Genomic DNA, 19,502 nt, shown 5'->3' on the forward strand with positions numbered 1-19,502 from the left:
TATGTTGGAAGCATCATGCTTTGTGCGCGATCAAACAATTAGTGTGACATATTATTTGGGATAGCCAATATAACTTAGATGACTAATAGAATAAGTTAAAGCTTCTTTGGTATCTTTTTATTTATTTTTTTATTTATTTTTTTTTTTTTGACAAAGGATAAAAAGGGGGGGGGGGGGGGAACTAATACATATTACTACTAAAGCAAATAAAATGGATAGCCGCCTCTCCTGCAATTAGGTGCGCCCTTTGAACACGTTCCTTTTCTGCCTTGTATATACTGCAATGTTGAAAAGAGGATCCTAAGAGCTGAATCTGTTGCAGCAGCCATAAGTACCTGATATCACCTCGACCATCTCCTCGCAGAAGAGTGACCAGATTATAAGAATCTGTAAAAAGCAACAGCGATTGAGTGCCTGCGTTCGAGGCCCATTGCAAGGCATACAAACAGGCTAGGGCTTCTGAATGAAGAGAAGATGAACACACCCCATAATTACTCCCACCTCTGATCCTTTCATCCAAAGGATCTGTATTATCGAGACACCAGCCCATTCCTGCTCGTCCTGTGTCTTTGAACCACGATCCATCAACCTGAATCTTAACCAAGAAAGAGCCTGTGTGGTGTAGGCCTAGATGGGCTACATGAAACCCCGGTGGGGGTATACTAGGAGAACTAGTAGGAGAGGGTGAAAGATCCATCCCTGTTTGATCATCCATATAAATAGCATGAGAGAGTAGGATATCCTCGATTTGCAAACCAATTGGAGTCAAAATAGAAGCAGCAGAGTTGAAAACCCCGTTATTTCTAAATAACCAGAGACCCCACAGCGTACCAACGAAAGTGCTAATACTGGGACTCAAAATCCCGTCCTGACTAATGAAAAGTAGGATATAATCTTGGATCCAGTCTGAGAGAGAAAGGTGTCCATATAATTCTGAGTGGATGCCCAATGCACCACCCCTCCAAGCTGTTCTTGCAATAGAGCAATCCCTGAACAGATGGTTGAAATCTTCTAACTGTTTACTACATCGGTCACATGACGCCTCCTGTAAGGGAACCCCCCTGTGTTGAAGTTCACCTTTGACCGCTAAACCATTATGGAGTAACTTCCATAAAAATAGTTTCCATTTTGGTTGTAAATGCAGGGACCAAAGAGTTTTCCAAAAAGGATTTAATAACTGAGCGTTAACAGCTTGAGTGAGCATTGCATAACCTGTCTTGATCGTGTAACTTCCGGACATAGTACGCACCCAAAAGCGGAAGTCCGCATGTTGTAATGCGGGGGATTCCATCGCAAGGATTGCGGACGCATCCGCGGGCTGAAAACTCTGAGTAACTTTATCCGCATCCCAAGAAAGAGTTTGCGGATGAATGAAGAAACTAACTGTCCAATCCTTCAAAGTGGCTAGGAGGATTCCCGACCTGAAATGTGGTGTAGTACCATTGACCCAATTTGAGCTTCCGGCGAGCACAGATTTTCCATTGCCGATTTTCCAATTGCACCCTGTTGATAAAAGTGCCTCTGCGTGGAGCAGACCACGAAGGCCGTAGGAGAGGCGGCCCGAGTACCGTCTCCCGGGCGAAGGAGCAGGCGACAAGAACCTGGCACGAGCTATGTAAACTTTGGAAAAGAGCAACTGAGGGTGGTTAACAATTCTCCAAACTTGCTTCATAAGTAGAGCTTTATTAAGAGTAGAGATACAGCGAATTCCCAGTCCCCCCATACCTCGAGGAAGATGCATTTTGTGTTTCCCTACCCAATGCATTCCTTGGTTCCCGGAATGTGACCAAAAGAATTTCAGTAATAAGGCATCAATGTTCCAGAGATTGAGCTTGGAATCTCAAAGCATGAAAGAAGATGAGAAGCCATGGCGACCAGGATGGAATTAATGAAAATTAACTTTTGAGATTGGGAAAGCCTGACTGCAGTAAGCGCCGTAATGCGGCCCAAAATTTTGTCAATGAAAATTGGAAGCAGTCCTTCTTCTTCCCTATGAAATCGATGGGGGACCCCAGATGATGATCAAAACTATAAACCTGTTTCATACGGAACATCTCCTTATACTCCTCTTGTGCCAGAGTTGTGGTATTAGGACTGAATTTAATCAGTGATTTGTTGAGATTTAGCTGTTGACCAGAAATCTTCATAAAGCGTTAAATTATCCTTATGATGTTCGAACAAGAAGGAGAAGAGGCTTTAAAGAAAATCATAGCATCGTCGGCAAAGAAAAGATGGGAAATAACCGGACTTGCCCTGGAGATTCGTATTCCCTGAAACAAATGCAAATCCTGGCCCAAGTGTAGCATTCTGGAAAAAATGTCCATGCAGAATAGAAAGAGGTATGGGGATAACGGGTCCCCTTGACGGATACCACAGTTAGGCCTAATCGTATCAAAAGTATTACCATTGATGAGAGACTTATAGGAAACTGTAGAAATGCATTGGTGAATCATTTGAAGCCATCGGGCTGGGAAACCATAGGCTTTAAGAACCTGTAAAAGGAAACTCCAATGGACTCTATCATAGGCCTTACTCATATCGATTTTGAGTGCTGCAAGCCAATTAGTACCAGTCTTCGACGAATTGATTTTCTCCATCAATTCATGGGATATTAGAATATTATCCGAAATAACCCTCCTTTGTACAAAGGCATGTTGAGTGTCAGCAATAAGCGATGGCAGATACGGGCGGATTCGGGCAACCAAACATTTGGAAGCACATTTATAGATCGTGTTACAAAGGCTAATGGGACGAAGGTGAGTAACCTCCGTTGGCGAGGCAATCTTTGGGATCATGACAAGGAGTGATTGATTCCACTCTTTTAGAAGGAACCCCGTATGGAAAAAACTTTGGACAGCAGCGACAACCGAATCCCCCACCGTATGCCAATGAATTTTAAAAAATTCTGCCGTTACACCATCCAGACCTGCTGACTTACAGTTTCCCAAATCAAACATTGCTTCCTGTACTTCAGTCGCGTTAAAGGGGCGCTCCAGGTTACTAATCTGAGAAGAGTTAAGGGAAGGAAGATGCAGTTCTTGAAGGACGGTGTCAATCTCAGGGTCATACAAAGGCGCCACATCACTTTTGAAAGTCTCCTTTAGCGAGCGATCAACTATGTTTTGAACCTCCTGTTGACCCTGTTGCAGAAAGCCCTGGTCATCAACCAGGGAAGAGATAGTATTCTTCTTTTGGCGACACTTTACTTTTGAAAATAAGAGCTTAGACGAGCAGTCACCTTTGAGAATCCAATTCTTTTTGCAACGCTGTCTCCAAAATTGGAGTTGTAACAATATATTTTCCTTAGAATTAACTATATTTGACAAATAGGTAGACGCATCTGAGATGGACTGAATTGCCTCCCCTTCCATCGACAGGTTGTGAGTGAAATTCTTCCAGTCTATACCCCAGAACTTCTTGTTATTAAGACACCAGTTACGAATTAACGTTCGAACAGTTCCCAATTTCTTTGAGAGAGAAAACATAGGGGATCCGGGATTAGTGAGCTGCCAAGTTTGAATTACAAAGTCCTGGATCTGTTTGTACATAAGAAATTACAAACATTTTTCTTTTTATAAATATTTCATCCTACATAATATACGAATTTGAAGTGTAAAAACGGTTTATAATTTGATTGCATTAACACACTTCAATCATTATCAATATAGCATGCTCTTTATATTAAGCTTCTGCATTACATTATTTTTAACCATCATAATTTTTGCATATGATATATTTGTATGATAATCTCGGCCTTCCGCCTTTGATAAGCAATATAAACTTCTAATCATAGTCTGCAAATAGTTAAACAAAACAGAATTAATCACAAGATAATAACTATGTATATTCCCAAAATTCAATACATATATAAATTGGTTAAGCTGATTGTGTATGTGTATGCTTACGGGTCGTATCGAACACGAACTTTGCCAGCTCTAAGATCAGCAATTGTATTGAAAGCCTCTTGAGAAAGGTTAAGATCACCAGCACAACTAGAGCACAAGTCAGTAACTTTTACAGTAACACTGCCTCGTTTGCAAGGGTGAGGAGCTAGATTTGCACCTCCTATGCAAGTAACCTTAAAATACCTTCCACATGCTCCTCTATTCTTCCAATGACCATTACTTACTCCTGTTATATCCATGGTCCATTGTCCTGGCTTCCGTAGCATGCCGATGCTGTTTGTACACATTTCGAACATCATATAAATATGTTTTAACTTTCACGCTTGCATAACTTCAACTATTAATATTTTTAGTCATCTTATGATTGTGAACTAATTTGTACTGTATAGTATAACCCACAAGACTACGTTTTTTTGTATAAATTACCAAGGATAGTCTAACATTCAAATTAGAGTACGTATGTGAATAGTGTAAAATACTTACGAGTACGGTGAGTATGATAAACAGCAAACCCGGTATCAGCATTCGCGACATAGAAGATAAGGCTAATCACAAAGCTCACGAATAAAACTGCCCTCATACTCATTTTCTTTGTTGTGTTTGTTCACTTAATTCTAATGCTTTGCAATTTGTCAATGGTTCATCCTCTATTTATAGGCATAGCCAAGTTTGGACACAATTTTCTCACAAATTAATAGTCATTGGAAAATAATTATGCCATTTTGCCAAACATCTACTGCATAAATGAAATTGTCGGTCTTTTGAGTTCTTAATTTCCATTGACCTTCCTTATTGTAACTGTGTTGTGGAATAAGAAGCACTAGAGTCACCAAAAGCATTTCAATATTTCTACTATGTGAATACTGAATAGTAAACACATTTAACTTTGTCACATAAATAGTAATTTTGACTATTGAGAAGAGAAATGCGAAAATTTATATGGTGATCATCAATAATTGGGGGATTCTTAAGGGCTTCCAGAGAGAAATTTTAAAAGATACTCCCTCTATCCCTATTTGTTTGCTCCATATATTTATTTGGAATGTCCCTTAAAGATTGTCCATTTTCCTAATATAGTAACATGCCCTTATCACTAAACCCACTTGCATACACTTATCAAAGTGAAAAAGACAAATGCACCCTCATTCACTTGCAATATTTTAGTTCAATTCTTAATAAATCGCATTTTTGTCTATAGAGCAAACAAATAGGGATAGAGAGAGTAACAGTAACTCTTATGTAAGCAATGAAAGTGCCTAATTTAAAGTTTGCAAATGGGAGTGACTTCTGAATTAAGAGATGGTTTCTCTTACCAAGAGCTAGTGATGTATCACTTCAAAATTTATATGGACTTTACATGTGTTCATTTGCTTTAATTAGGAAAAAATAGAGGAAGCAGGGAGAGATTAAGAGACATGGCTGCATTTCTTTGATTATATGAATTATTAGCTAATAAGTTGGTCGCTATGTTTGCATTGTAGAATTATTTACCTAACATGTTTATTATTTCGTACTGTATTTGTTTTCTTACATAAAGGAAGTACCTCTTATACAATATTGGGATAAGAAAAAGTGAATAAGTATCATCTTAGGCCCCGTTCTTTAGAGTTGATTTGCTCTGCTCAGCTCTGCTGAAATCTGCTTTGCTCTGCTCTGCTCTGCTCTGCTTTGCTGAAATCTGCTCTGCTCTGTATTTGTTTTCTTTAGATCATATTCATGTTGAGTCTTTCCAATCTAATCCATGATCAACTCTATAAACAAGATGAACCCGTTATCTTAAACGAAATTAAAAAGGTGATCGGTTCTTTGATTTAGAAGATGCGAGAAATGTTAGCCACAATTCTATCCCCAAAACCAAAGTATGTTAGCCACAAGAAAAAGGCGCCGTGGGACCAACAATATTAACGGCCGATAACCCAAAACAAAAACAAGCCAAACCCAACGACGTCGTTTTATTTGCGACAAAGATTAGATTTTCAGATGATGATTTTCTGGCATTTTTAAGCTTAAAACTTCATACATTCTCTTTCCTCTTTATTCTGCATTATTTTTTCCCGGAAAATAAAAAATGCATTTACTTCATGCACCCATTCCTCCTAATCTTTCCTTTCAACCCTCCAAAAATCTTCAGCACAAAAATGGTAATTATTTAAATCCCACTTCAATTTTCAGTCTTAATTTTATTTCTGCTAAATAAAGTTGCAAACTTTTTGATGATTTTTTTGCAGGATTAGTATTTTATGGTTTAATTCATCAGCAAAGGCAGATAAAATCTACATGGGTTTTGCATAATCAAGTTAATTTTAGCTCTATTACAGCTAAAGCTTCTTCTGTTGAAGGTATATATGATTTTATTATGTTTAGCATTTGATTAATTTCTTGAAATTGGTGAGTTACATTGTATAAATCATGGGTGTGTTACAAGTGTCTTTTAAGATTATGCACACAAATTAAGGCGATATTAGCTGTTATATTGGCATTGCAATTTTAAGTTGACAAGTAATAGTAATAATTCATTAATATTATTGGTGATGGATGGTGTGGAAAAATGAAAAAGCATTAGTTAAGTGGTCAAATAATATGGAATAGACTATAGAGGGACTAATACATAAGATAATACAACGAACCTTTTATTTGAGTAGTGTTAAGTATGGAACTATGGATGGTTTTTGTTGGGTGAAACCTTGTTGATACTTGATAGTATGATATGATGTTTGGATACTTCATCTGTATTACACTTGAAAATTGAAATAGGAAAAGAAAATTTATTACTCCGTACTATTTGAAATGCATGTACATGTACAACAAAGGAATTCATCATTGTTCATGAGTCCTGACAATGGCAATGGTGTTCATAACGGAATTTTCACTTAAGAATTTTTTTTGTTAGATTTTTGGATCTAAATCCGAGATTGGCGATCTTGTCCTAGTGCAAGCATCATGGATAGAATGTGTATTGAATGTAGATGGACAATCCTTGTTGAGGTTGGCATAGAGGCCTTGATTTCAGCTCACAATTTGAAGATATATGAGTTCAATTCCTACACTATCAAAGGGATAACACCAAGCTCCAAGAGCTTATGTTCGAGTAATACTTGTTCTATGGGACTACACGACATTGATATGGTCTATTAACCTAGAGGTTGCTCCAAAATTTAAAACTTAATAGTATAATTATTAGGGAGCAGGTCCTGTGGAAAAGCAATGGGTGAATAATTAATTTCTCATCCCTAGTATGCTGCTTCGAAAATTTGTGTGGGGATGAAGGATTTTGGAAGCAGTGCTTGTACCTTGATGATATATGTTGACAGAAAATATATTGGTATTTTAGATAGTTATTCTTTGTAGATGTCATAGTATGTGCAGCAGATGGATTGTGTAGTTCAAATAATTTAAAAAGGTATTGGCAAAGGGAATGGGTTATCAAAATGTTGTTGGTGTTTAGAGATAGAGGTGCCTGGGAAGGCAACCTCTGACATTTGGAGGAAGCTTTGGCATGGTAATGACATGGGTTAGATCTAGTGTTTGTAGAAATTTTATTTCTCCCTTGTGTATTGGCTATTTCTTTCAGGTTGTAGGTGTAATATGTGGTTCTTGGTTTGACTATATATTATGGCTATTATGGGGATTGGAGGCTTTTTCCACAAGTTGCCATGTTCTTGGATTTGCCCTGCATTCTTTTCAGTGAATTGATAGTTTCTTTTACACATACAATTGTTGTATGTGGTCCCTACATACAACTCTAATTTGTCATGTTTTTATTGGCTAAAATAGTAGGCACGAGTTCCATTAAATTCAATTTATATTTAACTCCTAATTTTCTCCCATTTTTTGTTGATGTGTCAAATTTCTAATGGTGTTGTATGTAGAGACAACATACAATGGTTGTATGTGTATCAGCTCTCTTGAAGGTATCTTGAGTCTTGGCTTCTAGGTGTTGTGGCATTTTTCAGCATCAATTTCTAAGGTTGTATTGACTGCAGGTTGTCATACATGTGTCTTTGAGTTTTGTGATTTTGTCTCCTATGGATGTATGAGGCTTGTTGTCCTCATGGTGTCTTTGAAGTTTGAACACTGGCTGGTTTGGGTGTTTTGGGATTTTTATTCTATTTTTCTTGCTACCTGGTATTTGAGCTTTGATCTCTGGTTCAATATATGATGAAATGGATATCAGTTATTTATAAGAAAAAGATATCCTGTTAGTGAACAGCCGAGCTCGAGCTAACCTGCAATATAATTTCAATTCCCATTTTCAAATCAGAATTATTAGAACTTTCTTTAATTGTCGAGATCAAAAACTTGTGCCTAATAGTAGTCGATTTTTGTAAGTAAGCATTACCTCTCTGTCTTGCCACTCATATAGTCATGTTTGTCAACATGTCTTTATTTTTTGACAATCAGTGGGCGCTTCAACATCTTCAATTAAAGAAGCTGAGAGTGATGTCCTCAAAGCGTTGTCTCAAATCATTGATCCAGACTTTGGAACCGACATTGTTTCTTGTGGCTTCGTTAAGGATCTACAAATTGATGAAGCTTCAGGAGAGGTCATTTAAATAATATTGTGCTCTTGTATCTTTGTAATTTATCATTACTCCCTGAGCTCCGAACCTCTAATTTCAGGTGTCATTTCGCTTGGAGCTTACAACCCCTGCCTGTCCAGTCAAGGACATGGTAAATTAATTCCAAGTTACAAATTTGATTGTTGCTAATGTATGTTCTAGTGTCATTTTTTCCCTTGGAGCATTGTGTTAAATGGTTGATATGTCATGTAGAACTATCATACTTTATTTCCTTAATTCCATACACTGACCTCTGACTGACTCTATACCGCCTATTCCTTTGCAATGTGTATCTGGGCTACAATCATAATGCATTAATGTGGGGTATATAATTGTCGTGTTTTTTGCAGTTTGAGCAGAAAGCAAATGAGGTGGTGGCAGCACTTCCTTGGGTTAGAAAAGTGAATGTCACGATGTCTGCTCAACCTGCTAAACCAATTTTTGGGGCAGATCTTCCAAAGGGCTTGCAGACAATTTCAAACATTGTGGCTGTTTCTAGCTGTAAAGTAAGAGCCTTGTTTTAGACTAGAAGATGCTGTTTCATGGAAAGTTGGATCAAGTTATAAAATTGTTTGACAGATATTTTGGCTATCATTTTGGGTTGCTGTAAAATTCATTTTGTTCAACAAATTATGATGGCAGCTATTATATCAAAATTTGTTTTATCTCCTGGGGTTCAATTTATTCAACATATTTCTCTTTTCTTGCAATATACAGGGAGGTGTAGGAAAATCAACTGTTGCTGTTAATCTTGCTTATACTCTTGCTGGGATGGGAGCTAGAGTTGGTATTTTCGATGCTGATGTCTATGGTCCCAGTTTGCCAACAATGGTTTCACCAGAGAGCAGGCTACTAGAAATGGTGATAGAAATGCCTTTAAACTCATTTTTAGCTGTGCTGTTTGAAATGCTTGTTTATGTTATTTGATTGTCCAGATTGCAGAGACGAAAAGCATCATCCCAACTGAATACTTGGGTGTCAAACTGGTATCATTTGGATTTGCTGGGCAAGGTCGTGCAATTATGCGGGGCCCAATGGTCTCTGGTGTTATTAATCAGCTGCTTACAACAACTGAATGGTATAGTTTTCTCCTAAAGTATCTAACTATTTTGCTAAATATTAACCAGCTGTTTGCAACAACTGAATCGTATAGTCTTCCGGTCTTCCCATAAGTATCTAACTATTTTGCTGAACTAATTTTAAGACGATGACTCTTTACTCTAGCTAGTTGTAAAAATTAAGTATATGACAAGTTTCATATCTTGCAGGGGGGAACTCGACTACCTTGTGATTGACATGCCACCGGGGACTGGTGACATTCAGCTAACTTTGTGTCAGGTTGTTATTGCCTGTGCTTATTTTAGGTTTTAAAAGTGGAAAAAAAAAATGGAACTATAGTTCTTTTCCCTATCATTTGCTGAATTTTGTAGAATATCTATGTCAGGTTGTTCCATTAACAGCAGCAGTTATCGTTACAACTCCTCAAAAGCTGGCATTTATTGATGTCGCTAAAGGAGTTCGCATGTTCTCAAAGCTCAAGGTTTGTTTCTTCAGAGCAGAAACCTATTGTACAATTATTTACCTTCTGCTTTTCAGTTACAACCTGTGATAGGAAATTTTTTAGAACTTCTTGCAAATAACTTTAGTTTGTAATCTCAAGCACAACAATGCTGCGCACGCCCTCAGGACCTAAAGGAGGATTCTGTATGCAGTGTAAGAATGTGCTGGGATTACCAGTTGATGAGTTCAAATATGGAGCTGAATCTCTAACCTGACCATATTCTGCTGCTGCAAGCCTGTAGCAATATCAAATATTCAAATTGTACTTTCCTTTTTATTCATTATTATTCGAGTGAACGGGGCAGGGGGAGGGGGGGAGTCGCTTGAGTGGGGAGCTAACTGTAGTCTAGTTATTTGATATTTTTTTTCCTGATTTAGCTGGGCAATTTTGCTTGTAACACAAAAAAGCCTAGAGGTAGGAGGCTTAAAGAGTGATAATTGTAGTTTTCCACTACTATTGCTGTAATAGAAGATTGTGAACTATAGAACTATTGATGGTACTGAATACAAACATTCATGAAATATTCTAACAAAAAAAAAAAAAAAAAAAAAAAAAAAACTTTAGTATTTAGTGACTCATTGCATGAATGTCCAGGTACCTTGCGTTGCTGTTGTGGAAAATATGTGTCACTTTGATGCTGATGGAAAGCGCTTCTATCCTTTCGGCAGAGGTTCAGGCTCTCAGGCATGCAGCTGATTTCCAGACTTTATTGATTTCAATGGTTGATCATTGAGCTTCCTTATATGCTGCCTCGATTCTTCAGCATGTCTGGAGAGGAGCTAACACAATCATTGTGACTATTGTCTTTTCAGGTCGTTCAGCAGTTTGGAATCCCACATCTATTCGAACTTCCAATAAAGCCAGCTGTATGTGCTCTGAGTTTGATAATAATATTTATTATCATAAAATGCCATCCATATTCATTTATGAACCAGAAAATCCTGATATCTGCTTTCTGAATCAATTACTGCCAGTCTGCCATGGATATTTTAGGGACTTGGATCACATTTCGGGTCTATGTCAAATCAGCTTCTTGTGAAAATTAGTCAATATTAGTTATGTTATTTTTCTTAAGTCGAGTTGATATTTGTTCTGGTCAAATATATTCATGTTCAGGCCCAGTTTATGTCAGGTGCAGTCAGTATTTCTTGGTATAAACATTATCCTAACTACATATTTACCTCTGCAGTTGTCTGCTTCTGGAGATAGTGGACAACCAGAAGTTGTAGCTGATCCTTTGGGAGAGGTTGCAAAGACATTTCAAGACCTTGGAGTTTGTGTTGTACAGCAATGTGCCAAGATTCGCCAACAAGGTTTGTATATTATTGGTTTACAGCATTATAAAAGATCCTTGTAGATACTGAATCACTAGAAGCCTTGGATTTGTAAATTAATCTCAATGGATTTATAATTAAGCTACTTCAAATTTTTTTGTATATTGCTAGTGTCAACTGCTGTCAGCTATGACAAATCAATGAAAGCAATAAGGGTGAAGGTACCTGATTCATCTGAAGAGTTTCTTCTACATCCTGCAACTGTGAGACGGAATGATCGGTCTGCGCAGAGTGTGGTAAGCCAAAATAAACTATGTCCTACCGTTTTGAACAACTGAGTGACATCATTCACCCATGGTTCAAATAATTCTGCATCTAACTGAAGGGTGATATGATGAAGTTGTGTATCTTGTTGTGCGAGCCATTTTAATGAAAGTTCTTATAACAAAAGAAATTCTCAGTCTTTTGATCAAGTATAATTTGATAAAATGGTTGTGTTTCCTTTAACAGGATGAATGGACTGGGGAGCAAATGTTGCAGTATTCTGATATTTCAGAAGATATTGAGCCAGAAGAAATCCGACCAATGGGTAATTATGCTGTGCAAATAACATGGCCAGATGGGTTCAACCAGGTAATTTTGCTTCATCCTTAACATTTAAATTTGTTACTGTAACTGAGCTTACATCCCACAAAATTACTCGTCTGACAGACTGACAACTCTCAGCGTTGAAGCTTGTCTAAAGCTCAGTTCATTTGGTCTTTATTAGTTCTTAACTTTGGAAATAATTAGTTCAATGATTTTTTCAACATTGAATATAAGCTATATTCTTTTAATTGACTGTTTCTCTCATGGTACAGATTGCACCATATGATCAACTTCAGACCATGGAGCGATTAGTTGACATTCCTCAGCCAACACCCGCCTAAGGACACAAGGTTGAAATATTATTTAGTCACCCTATCAAAAACAACACTTTGAACGGATTTGCTTAAAATTTTCTCCTCCTTTCTGCTTACTGGCAGACTACTAGGAGATGTACAAATGAATCAGGCATATTCCAGCACAATTATACGAGAGCATGATTATATTTGAGAAAAGAATTGTGTGCAGTACCTATATCTACAACCATTTGAAGACCAAATTCCTGGGAGACTGTAATATTGTGCAACAATACCGAACACTGCAGGGGATGTTCAAGATCTCTTTGATATAATTTTTTTTTTTTTTTATTCCAGAGGGGCTCTAGTCGGAGATTTTTCACAGAATAGTGATTGAGTTTTCTTAATGAAGTTAAGATTAGCAACATGAGATAGTCTTGTAATAACTAGAATTTTAATGTAGATATGAGTATTCAAAAATTATTTTGTATATTATTGAGTATTCAAGTCGTAACAGTCACCTCTGGTTCATTCTTTCTCTGCGAAGTACACCAAGCCCTGACAATTGTAATGCGGAAAAAATGCAGATCACAAGATGGTTTTGGGACAGTGATACAAGATGGATTTATCCCAACAAAAAATAATCTATTAATCTTAGCAAAACAAAAGCTACCTGTTGGATCTAATGAATTATATACTATTGTAATGTACAAATCTTGATTTCAGAAATTCATTGATGCCCTATTTGTGTTTCTACAGCATCCTCTTCATGCAACCAACTTATTCTTCAAGCCCTAACTCCAGTATACACATGCAAGGATGTTAACTTCAAGCAAACCTCTTACACCAGCTTGCATAGTTGCATCTCTTATTATTCTGTCTCTGATTCTAGAAGCTTTCCATGCAACTTTGTGCCACCATGCTTTTGTGCTCACTAAATCACTTCAGATTATGCTCCGATTCCAGCTAGTTATACAAAGACAGCCTGCATATTAAAAAAAAAAAAAAAAAAAAAAAAAAAAAAAAAAAAAAAAAAAAAAAAAAAAAATTAGTGAATTTAGAAGGAACAGTTCTGGAACTGCCAACTCAACAATTTGCAAGATATTAGGATTACGCATCCATCCAAGTTTGGATTAACTTAATTTTAACAGCTCAAACCAGAACCTCAAAGTCAGTGAATTTACCTCCATAATGGAACAAGCTGCAAAGAAGATTCCTCCAAGCTTTGAAGAGAATGCATTAGTCGACGTTTGGCAACTATTATGATCTGATCTCATACTCTGCTGTATGAGATGACACCACAAATGGCATGGACATAGCTGAGTATCGTGACAAAAGCCACAAATGGCTCTCCATTGAGGCATAGCAGCGTATCTGCTCTGAGGTTATGCTTAGCAGCTATAAATCCTTAACACACGCCATCAATTTCCCAGAATGAGCATCGACATTGGATAGTTTCCAACTGGGTTTCCTAAATGATTGCAACTACCTAGCTTCATTCAAACTCTTGCTCTATGTCCCTAGCTTCCCGATACAAACCCCGACTCCTATCCAAGAATCCTTGTTTCATCATTTCAGCATACCGTCTCCTAATCTCTACTAGTGGATGCTTCTCAAGGAGCTCAGATCCACAGTAGGCCTCCCTAAGGACAACTGTTTGTGTATCACTCTTCTTTGAAATATAAAAGATGCTAGGATGGCGTTCAAACACCTTAGTGAATTTTTGGGGCAAGCGCAATGGACTTCGAAGGTTGCTCACATTTTTACGTTCAGTTTGTTTTAAGATTGTGAGGTGTAGAAGCTCATGAAACACCCCAACTATCCGTTTCTCAGATATATCTGTACGGGGATCCAAATGAGAAGGATCACAGTAAGGCGAAGTATAAGGAAGTCCCTGCCACTCTTCTAACCATTCCATACACTTCCTTTTCAATCCATATCCTCGAGGGAATCCAATAGGAAAGGCTAGACAATCACCAGATGCACCCTCATTGTTTTTCTGCAAATGAGAAACTGCAAGCTGACTATCCCATGACAACAGCTTCAATCCAACACGATCATCTTTAAGGTTGACGAAAGAGAAAAGTTCAGGAAAGCAGGGAATCAATGAGTGATGGTAATCATGTGGCAAACCAAGATCCCATTTTAACTGGTTAATAGTCTGTAAAGGAAGAGTAATATCCTTAACAAGCATCAACAGCTTTTGTAGCCGAATCACTGTATCCATCTGATTCTGCTGAAGTATTCTAAGTTCTTCCTGATGCAAACTCAATGCTTCAGGGGTCAAGCTAAATAAGGGGACAGGCGTGCCCCCACTATCGAGAAAAGAAGACTCATGAAAGATACTTGGGTATCTCCTTACAAAGCTAGATAGCTTAAGTTCATCAGGAATCCCAAGCTGTCTACGCTGGCGCCTAAGACGGTATATTGGAACACAGTCCCCGGAATCAGAGAAGATGATGGACACAAGGGTGCAAGCCGCCTTGAGGTCCCTCTGACCCGCCACGGCTTCATCAAGGGTCCTATCTTTAACCCATTTCAGCTTAATGTTTACAAGAGTAAGTTTCTGCAAGTAATCATACCCCTTCTGACTCCTGCAGGATTGCCCAAAACCTCTAACCAGCCACCAAACCATCCTTCATAGATGACAATGAAAAGGATATATTACTCATTGTCCAAATTTCTTTACAAGAAACATATTATGTTGTGTACAAGGTTTATGAGACAGTTTTGTGAATTAAAGTTGCAACATTGAATTCTCAAAGAGGCAATACATCAAACACCTGGTGTGCACATTCATAAATAATTTCATTCAGCTTAAACAAAACCCCAATACTATTTCAATCAAAGAACAACAACCCAACAACATCAATCAACAATTACATAAACCCAAATAAAATCCCACAAATTATAACAATTGAAAGCATCAATTTTTAACATAAAGCAACCCACTTTGATAAAATCTTTGCAGAAATGTGGGAATTCAGAAAAAATCCAAGTAATCCACAGGAAAGGGAGTAAGAGGAAGAAACAGAAACCAACCTGTTGGAAGTGTGTAATGCAAACGAAATTCGAAATCAAGCCTTAGACGAAGAACGCAAGCCTATACTGCTGTGTCTAGTTCTGGTACTTTTGGGATGAATTTGGGCTATGACAATTGACTAATTGATAAGGGCTCAATAATAAGGCTCATACATGCTATTTTAACCTAGTTCATTTGTTTTTGGTTACATTGGCCTCTTTGGTAATCTAAAATCCTAAAGAGTCTCGCAAGCGTTATTAACTTTTTTTTTTTTTTGACAAGAAGAGAAAGGATTTCATTAATGAAAGATAGCCAAACGGCACTTACAAACAATTCCGAGGAAATCTAAAATTCCAATACAAATACCATTCACCTTAGAACTAGATACATTGCAGATTTGATCAACGATCGCCTTTATAAAAATCTTCATCTTAAGCAATACAATCTGTGAGGTAGCACTAATTCGGCTTGAGATCCACATATGAATAGCTATTTGGGTGAAAAAACTCATATGGCCTTCTAGACACTTTTGGAGATTGTGAAACCCTAAATCTTCAAACTTTGACAGACGAACAAACAAATAAATTAAACCTAACAGTAGATCAAACTCCATCATAAAGATGTGATCTTTTATTGAAAGCAAATAAAAAGTTTTTTTGGGGCTTACCACCGGTAAAAATACCGATGAAAGCCCCTACAAAAATTTACAATTGAGATCAGAAGAAAAGAGATGGAAGAGAAAGAGAGAGAAGGAGAAGATTGAAGGAAAACCTTCAAAAAAAAAAAAATCTAGCAATGGAGGCTAGAAAAACCCTCCCAAGGGAGAAACCCTAGAGGGAACCAAAAAACCCTCCCAAGGAGAAAACCTAGAGGGAACTGCAAGCGTTATTAACTTGTAATTACTGCACCCGTTTCATATTATTTGCAACGATTAAATAATTATATGCGAAGTATGATTTATATGTAAAATCTAATATATATATATATATATATATATATATAAAGGGGAGTTTTTTCCCGAGTTTTTAGAGAGCCACGTAGGATCTAATTTTCTCAGCGCGCCATGTAGGATTATAAATCTTAGTAGTAGCCAATTAAATAAGAGATTATTAATTTCTTTTAGAATTAAATAATTTAAATGTCATGTAAGCAAAATTGGCGAATGAGATTTTTAAGTTTAAATTAATTAAATCATATAACTAATATATAAAGCTAAACTTTTAGCCAGGCGACGAGACAGCGACACTTGGCGTTCCAACTTTTCGCCAAGTGTCGTGCCACGTAGGATAGAGTTATATAGAATTCAATTTGTAGGATAAAAAAGGTAGTTTAGAATTTTATTTTCAATCAAATTTGGATATAATTTTAGGATAAAATTGTTAATTTAGAGTTTTATTTTTGATAAAGTACCAATATTTCATATGTACAAATTGAATTATAATTTTATTAAAAAAAATAATTAGATTATAACTCTCATAAATTATCATATAATTTTTTTTTTGTATCATAATTTTTTTAGAGCGAAGGAATTAGTTCAAAATGTACCACGTCCATAATATATTCTAATCAATTAAAATAATATACTTCACAATCTAATATAATTTTATTATTGTGTATAGACCTGTCAATCAGGTCGGGTCACGAGTCATTTCAGACAAGGTCAAAAAAAAATTTCACCAATATTATTATTATTTGTCATTACAGGCCTACAAATTTAAATCATCACAAAAACACGTCAATTCCTAACTAATTTTGTATCAATGATATGTTTTAAAATTTGACATATAGATTAAAATATATCTTTAAATTTAATAAACAACCCGGACATCGCACGGGCACAAAACTAGTATTATCTTTTAATATTAGGAATTTTATCTAAATATATAACAAATTTTAGGCTCATAAATACAAAAAAAAACATTATTTAAAAAAAATCAAACAAACCGTGCATCGAACGGGCTTCATCTAGTAAACCTGATTTGATGGAATGAATAGAGTACCTATGATTTTATTGTAAAATTGAATGAAATATAAAGGTGATCATGGAGTAGAATTTTGGCAAAAAAAAAAAAAAAAAAAAAAAAAACATGGTTTGATTTTGCAAACGAAATAGAACACATAGTATGAGCTATGGCGGATCTTCTAAGGGGCAAGGTTGGGCTTGGCCCCCTTAGATTTTGATCCAAAATTTATTATCTACTTAGACTACTTTACTTATAATTAGTGATTTAGTGTCTTCAATGTAAACTTGTCGGACAATTACATCACAAGCAAATAAAAATACTTGCATATCTAAATGGTTAATGGCATTTTCTTCTTACTTTACTTACTTGCAATTAGAGATTTCATACTTGCTAATGCAACTTTTATATTGTTAATTTTTTTAGTTATAGTTTATCATATACACCGTATCTAAGGGTCTGTTCTCATACGTTTATTTTAAGTTCATTTCAGTTCAGCTCAGTTCAGTTGAGTTCAGTTCAGTTCAGCTCCTAATTTCCATCTCTTATAAAATATTCGTTTCAGAATTTCCTTCTCTTATAAAACATTCATTTCATTTCAGTTCAATTCAGCTCAGTTCAGTTCAGTTTAGCTGAGTTCAGCCTATGAGAACAGGCCCTAAGTCATGCTAAATTAAATGTTTTCATACAAGTCAAAATCTGAATATGTTTTTTTTTTTTTTTTTTTTTTTTTTGGTTGGTTGACAGGTTGCTTTATAACAATTATCCAACATGTTATGATAACATTTATATATTAGTAAATCCAATATGTCATGGTAATACATGAATAGTGTAAAATTGTAGATAGTTATCAAGATCCACCACTGTATGTGAGTGTGATCTGATCTAATTCTTACCATTATACATTTGCACATAATTATTGTCTTACATTTACATTCTTGAGTGTGTTAGGCAAACTAATCATAGCTAGAGCTGTCAATTTGGGTAAACGGGTCGGATTTGGGTCGGGTAAGAGTGGTTCAGTCAACTCAGGTCGGGTTTGGGTCTGGTTAGAGTGGGTCAGTCAACTCGGGTCGGGTCAATTCGAATTAATTTCATAACCTATGCGGGTCGGGTTTGGGTTGGGTCATGCTTGAGTCGGGTCACGTCGGGTCATACTATCGGGTTTAGGTCGGGTTAAGAACAGGTCGGGTTACATTCGGGTCGATTGAACAATAGGTCGGGTTTAATTCAGGTTTTCACGGGTTAAAACGGGTTTGGGTAATTCTCGGGTTCGAGTCAGGTTTGGTTCAAGTCAATAATTTGCGGGTTAGAATCAGGTCGGGTCATTCTCGGGTTTGAGTCGGGTTCGTTTCAAGTCAATAATTTGCGGGTTATAATCAGGTCGGGTTATTTTCAAGTCGGGTCATTCTCGGGTTCAAGTCGGGTTCAGTTCAAGTCAATAATTTGCGGGTTATAATCAGGTTGGGTCATTTCCAAGTCGGGTCATTTTCGGATTCAAGTTGGGTTATGTTCAAGTCAATTATTTGCAGGTTACAATCAGGTTGGGTCATTTCCAACTCAGGTCATATTCTGGTTCAACTAACTATAAATAGATAATTATCATTTTTATCAAGCTAATTATTTCCTTTAACTATAATATATATGGCAATATACTAGGGAACTATAGTCTATAATTTAGGAAGATAATTATCTCCTTTGACCATACAACAAATATATACTATATTTAACTCTTAAATTTGAGGATGATGCTCCTTTTTTTTGCTGGCCTGGACCGACTTGGTCTCTTTAGACAAAATGCTTTGATCAACAATAATAAGGTGGTCTAAAATTGCATTCAAGGTGATTTGAAATCGGCTCAGGAACAATTTGGGTTGAATTTAGGTTGGGTCAATAACAAGTCTTGTTGATTTCGAGTCAAGATAGTAACAGATCGGTTTGAAATTTTGGGCCGGGTTTGAAATTTTGGGCCGGGTAAGTAATTTGTCAGGTAAAATTCGGGTCGGGTCAATTACAAGTCGTGTTTAATTTGGGTCGGGTCAATAACAAGTCGGGTTGATTTCGGGTCGGGTTTGTATTAGGTTGGGGTAAATTTGGCTCAGGTTAGGAACGGGTCAGGTTGAATTCAAGTTAGGTTAATAACAACTAACAAGCTAGTCAGGTTAAATTCGGGTTTTGACAGGTTAAAACGAGTTTGGGTCAATTTCGGTTCAAGTCGGGTTAAATTCGGGTTTTGACGGGTTAAAACGAGTTTGGGTCAATTTCGGTTCAAGTCGGGTTCGGTGCAAGTTAATTAAATTGGCCGTTATAAACTAGTAAATTGCTGCAAGTTGTAAACT

General features: G+C 36.7%; 2 protein-coding genes and 1 pseudogene across 5 annotated transcripts; 1 reads left to right on the forward strand and 2 right to left on the reverse strand.

Moving 5' to 3' along the window:
- Positions 1–3,901: 3,901 nt before the first annotated feature.
- Positions 3,902–4,491, reverse strand: LOC145634287 (putative EG45-like domain containing protein 1; annotated as a pseudogene). Its single transcript, XR_014113393.1, has 2 exons — positions 4,389–4,491; positions 3,902–4,178 (listed from the first exon to the last, which is right to left on the reverse strand). The product of XR_014113393.1 is annotated as a putative EG45-like domain containing protein 1 (transcript).
- A 1,400-nt stretch (positions 4,492–5,891) lies between these two features.
- Positions 5,892–12,711, forward strand: LOC145635593 (fe-S cluster assembly factor HCF101, chloroplastic-like). 2 transcript variants are annotated; one of them, XM_081686903.1, is made up of 16 exons: positions 5,892–6,046; positions 6,134–6,244; positions 8,307–8,449; positions 8,526–8,576; positions 8,815–8,970; positions 9,182–9,325; positions 9,400–9,542; positions 9,733–9,802; positions 9,909–10,004; positions 10,620–10,709; positions 10,838–10,891; positions 11,215–11,338; positions 11,471–11,595; positions 11,810–11,932; positions 12,160–12,237; positions 12,325–12,711. In XM_081686903.1, the coding sequence occupies exons 1-15, from the start codon at positions 5,974–5,976 to the stop codon at positions 12,226–12,228; spliced, it is 1,572 nt and encodes a 523-aa protein (XP_081543029.1). In that variant the 5' UTR covers positions 5,892–5,973; the 3' UTR covers positions 12,229–12,237; positions 12,325–12,711. The 2 variants fall into 2 exon arrangements, with proteins under 2 accessions (XP_081543029.1, XP_081543028.1); XM_081686902.1 differs by having other exon boundaries at positions 12,160–12,711.
- A 35-nt stretch (positions 12,712–12,746) lies between these two features.
- On the reverse strand, positions 12,747–15,325 carry LOC145635594 (protein WHAT'S THIS FACTOR 9, mitochondrial-like). 2 transcript variants are annotated; one of them, XR_014113860.1, is made up of 3 exons: positions 15,223–15,325; positions 13,365–14,816; positions 12,747–13,165 (listed from the first exon to the last, which is right to left on the reverse strand). XR_014113860.1 is itself a non-coding variant. In XM_081686905.1 (2 exons), exon 2 carries the CDS (start codon positions 14,813–14,815, stop codon positions 13,676–13,678), a length of 1,140 nt encoding a protein of 379 aa, XP_081543031.1. In that variant the 5' UTR covers position 14,816; positions 15,223–15,325; the 3' UTR covers positions 13,197–13,675. The 2 variants fall into 2 exon arrangements, 1 of the variants encoding a protein (XP_081543031.1); XM_081686905.1 differs by lacking the exon at positions 12,747–13,165 and having other exon boundaries at positions 13,197–14,816.
- Between the last annotated feature and the right edge of the window lie 4,177 nt (positions 15,326–19,502).

The sequence above is a fragment of the Chenopodium album genome, chromosome 6 (assembly GCF_948465745.1).
Source record: "Chenopodium album chromosome 6, dcCheAlbu1.1, whole genome shotgun sequence".
NCBI lineage: Eukaryota > Viridiplantae > Streptophyta > Magnoliopsida > Caryophyllales > Amaranthaceae > Chenopodium > Chenopodium album.

Bases quoted from the DNA above. Each gene is read 5' to 3' on its own strand.
- LOC145635594 (XM_081686905.1), bottom strand. From the start codon at position 14,815: ATGGTTTGGTGGCTGGTTAGAGGTTTTGGGCAATCCTGCAGGAGTCAG.
- LOC145635593 (XM_081686902.1), top strand. From the start codon at position 5,974: ATGCATTTACTTCATGCACCCATTCCTCCTAATCTTTCCTTTCAACCC. The intron at 10,005-10,619 runs GTTTGTTTCTTC...ATGAATGTCCAG, and splicing joins GCATGTTCTCAAAGCTCAAG to GTACCTTGCGTTGCTGTTGT. The intron at 10,892-11,214 runs GTATGTGCTCTG...TTACCTCTGCAG, and splicing joins AACTTCCAATAAAGCCAGCT to TTGTCTGCTTCTGGAGATAG.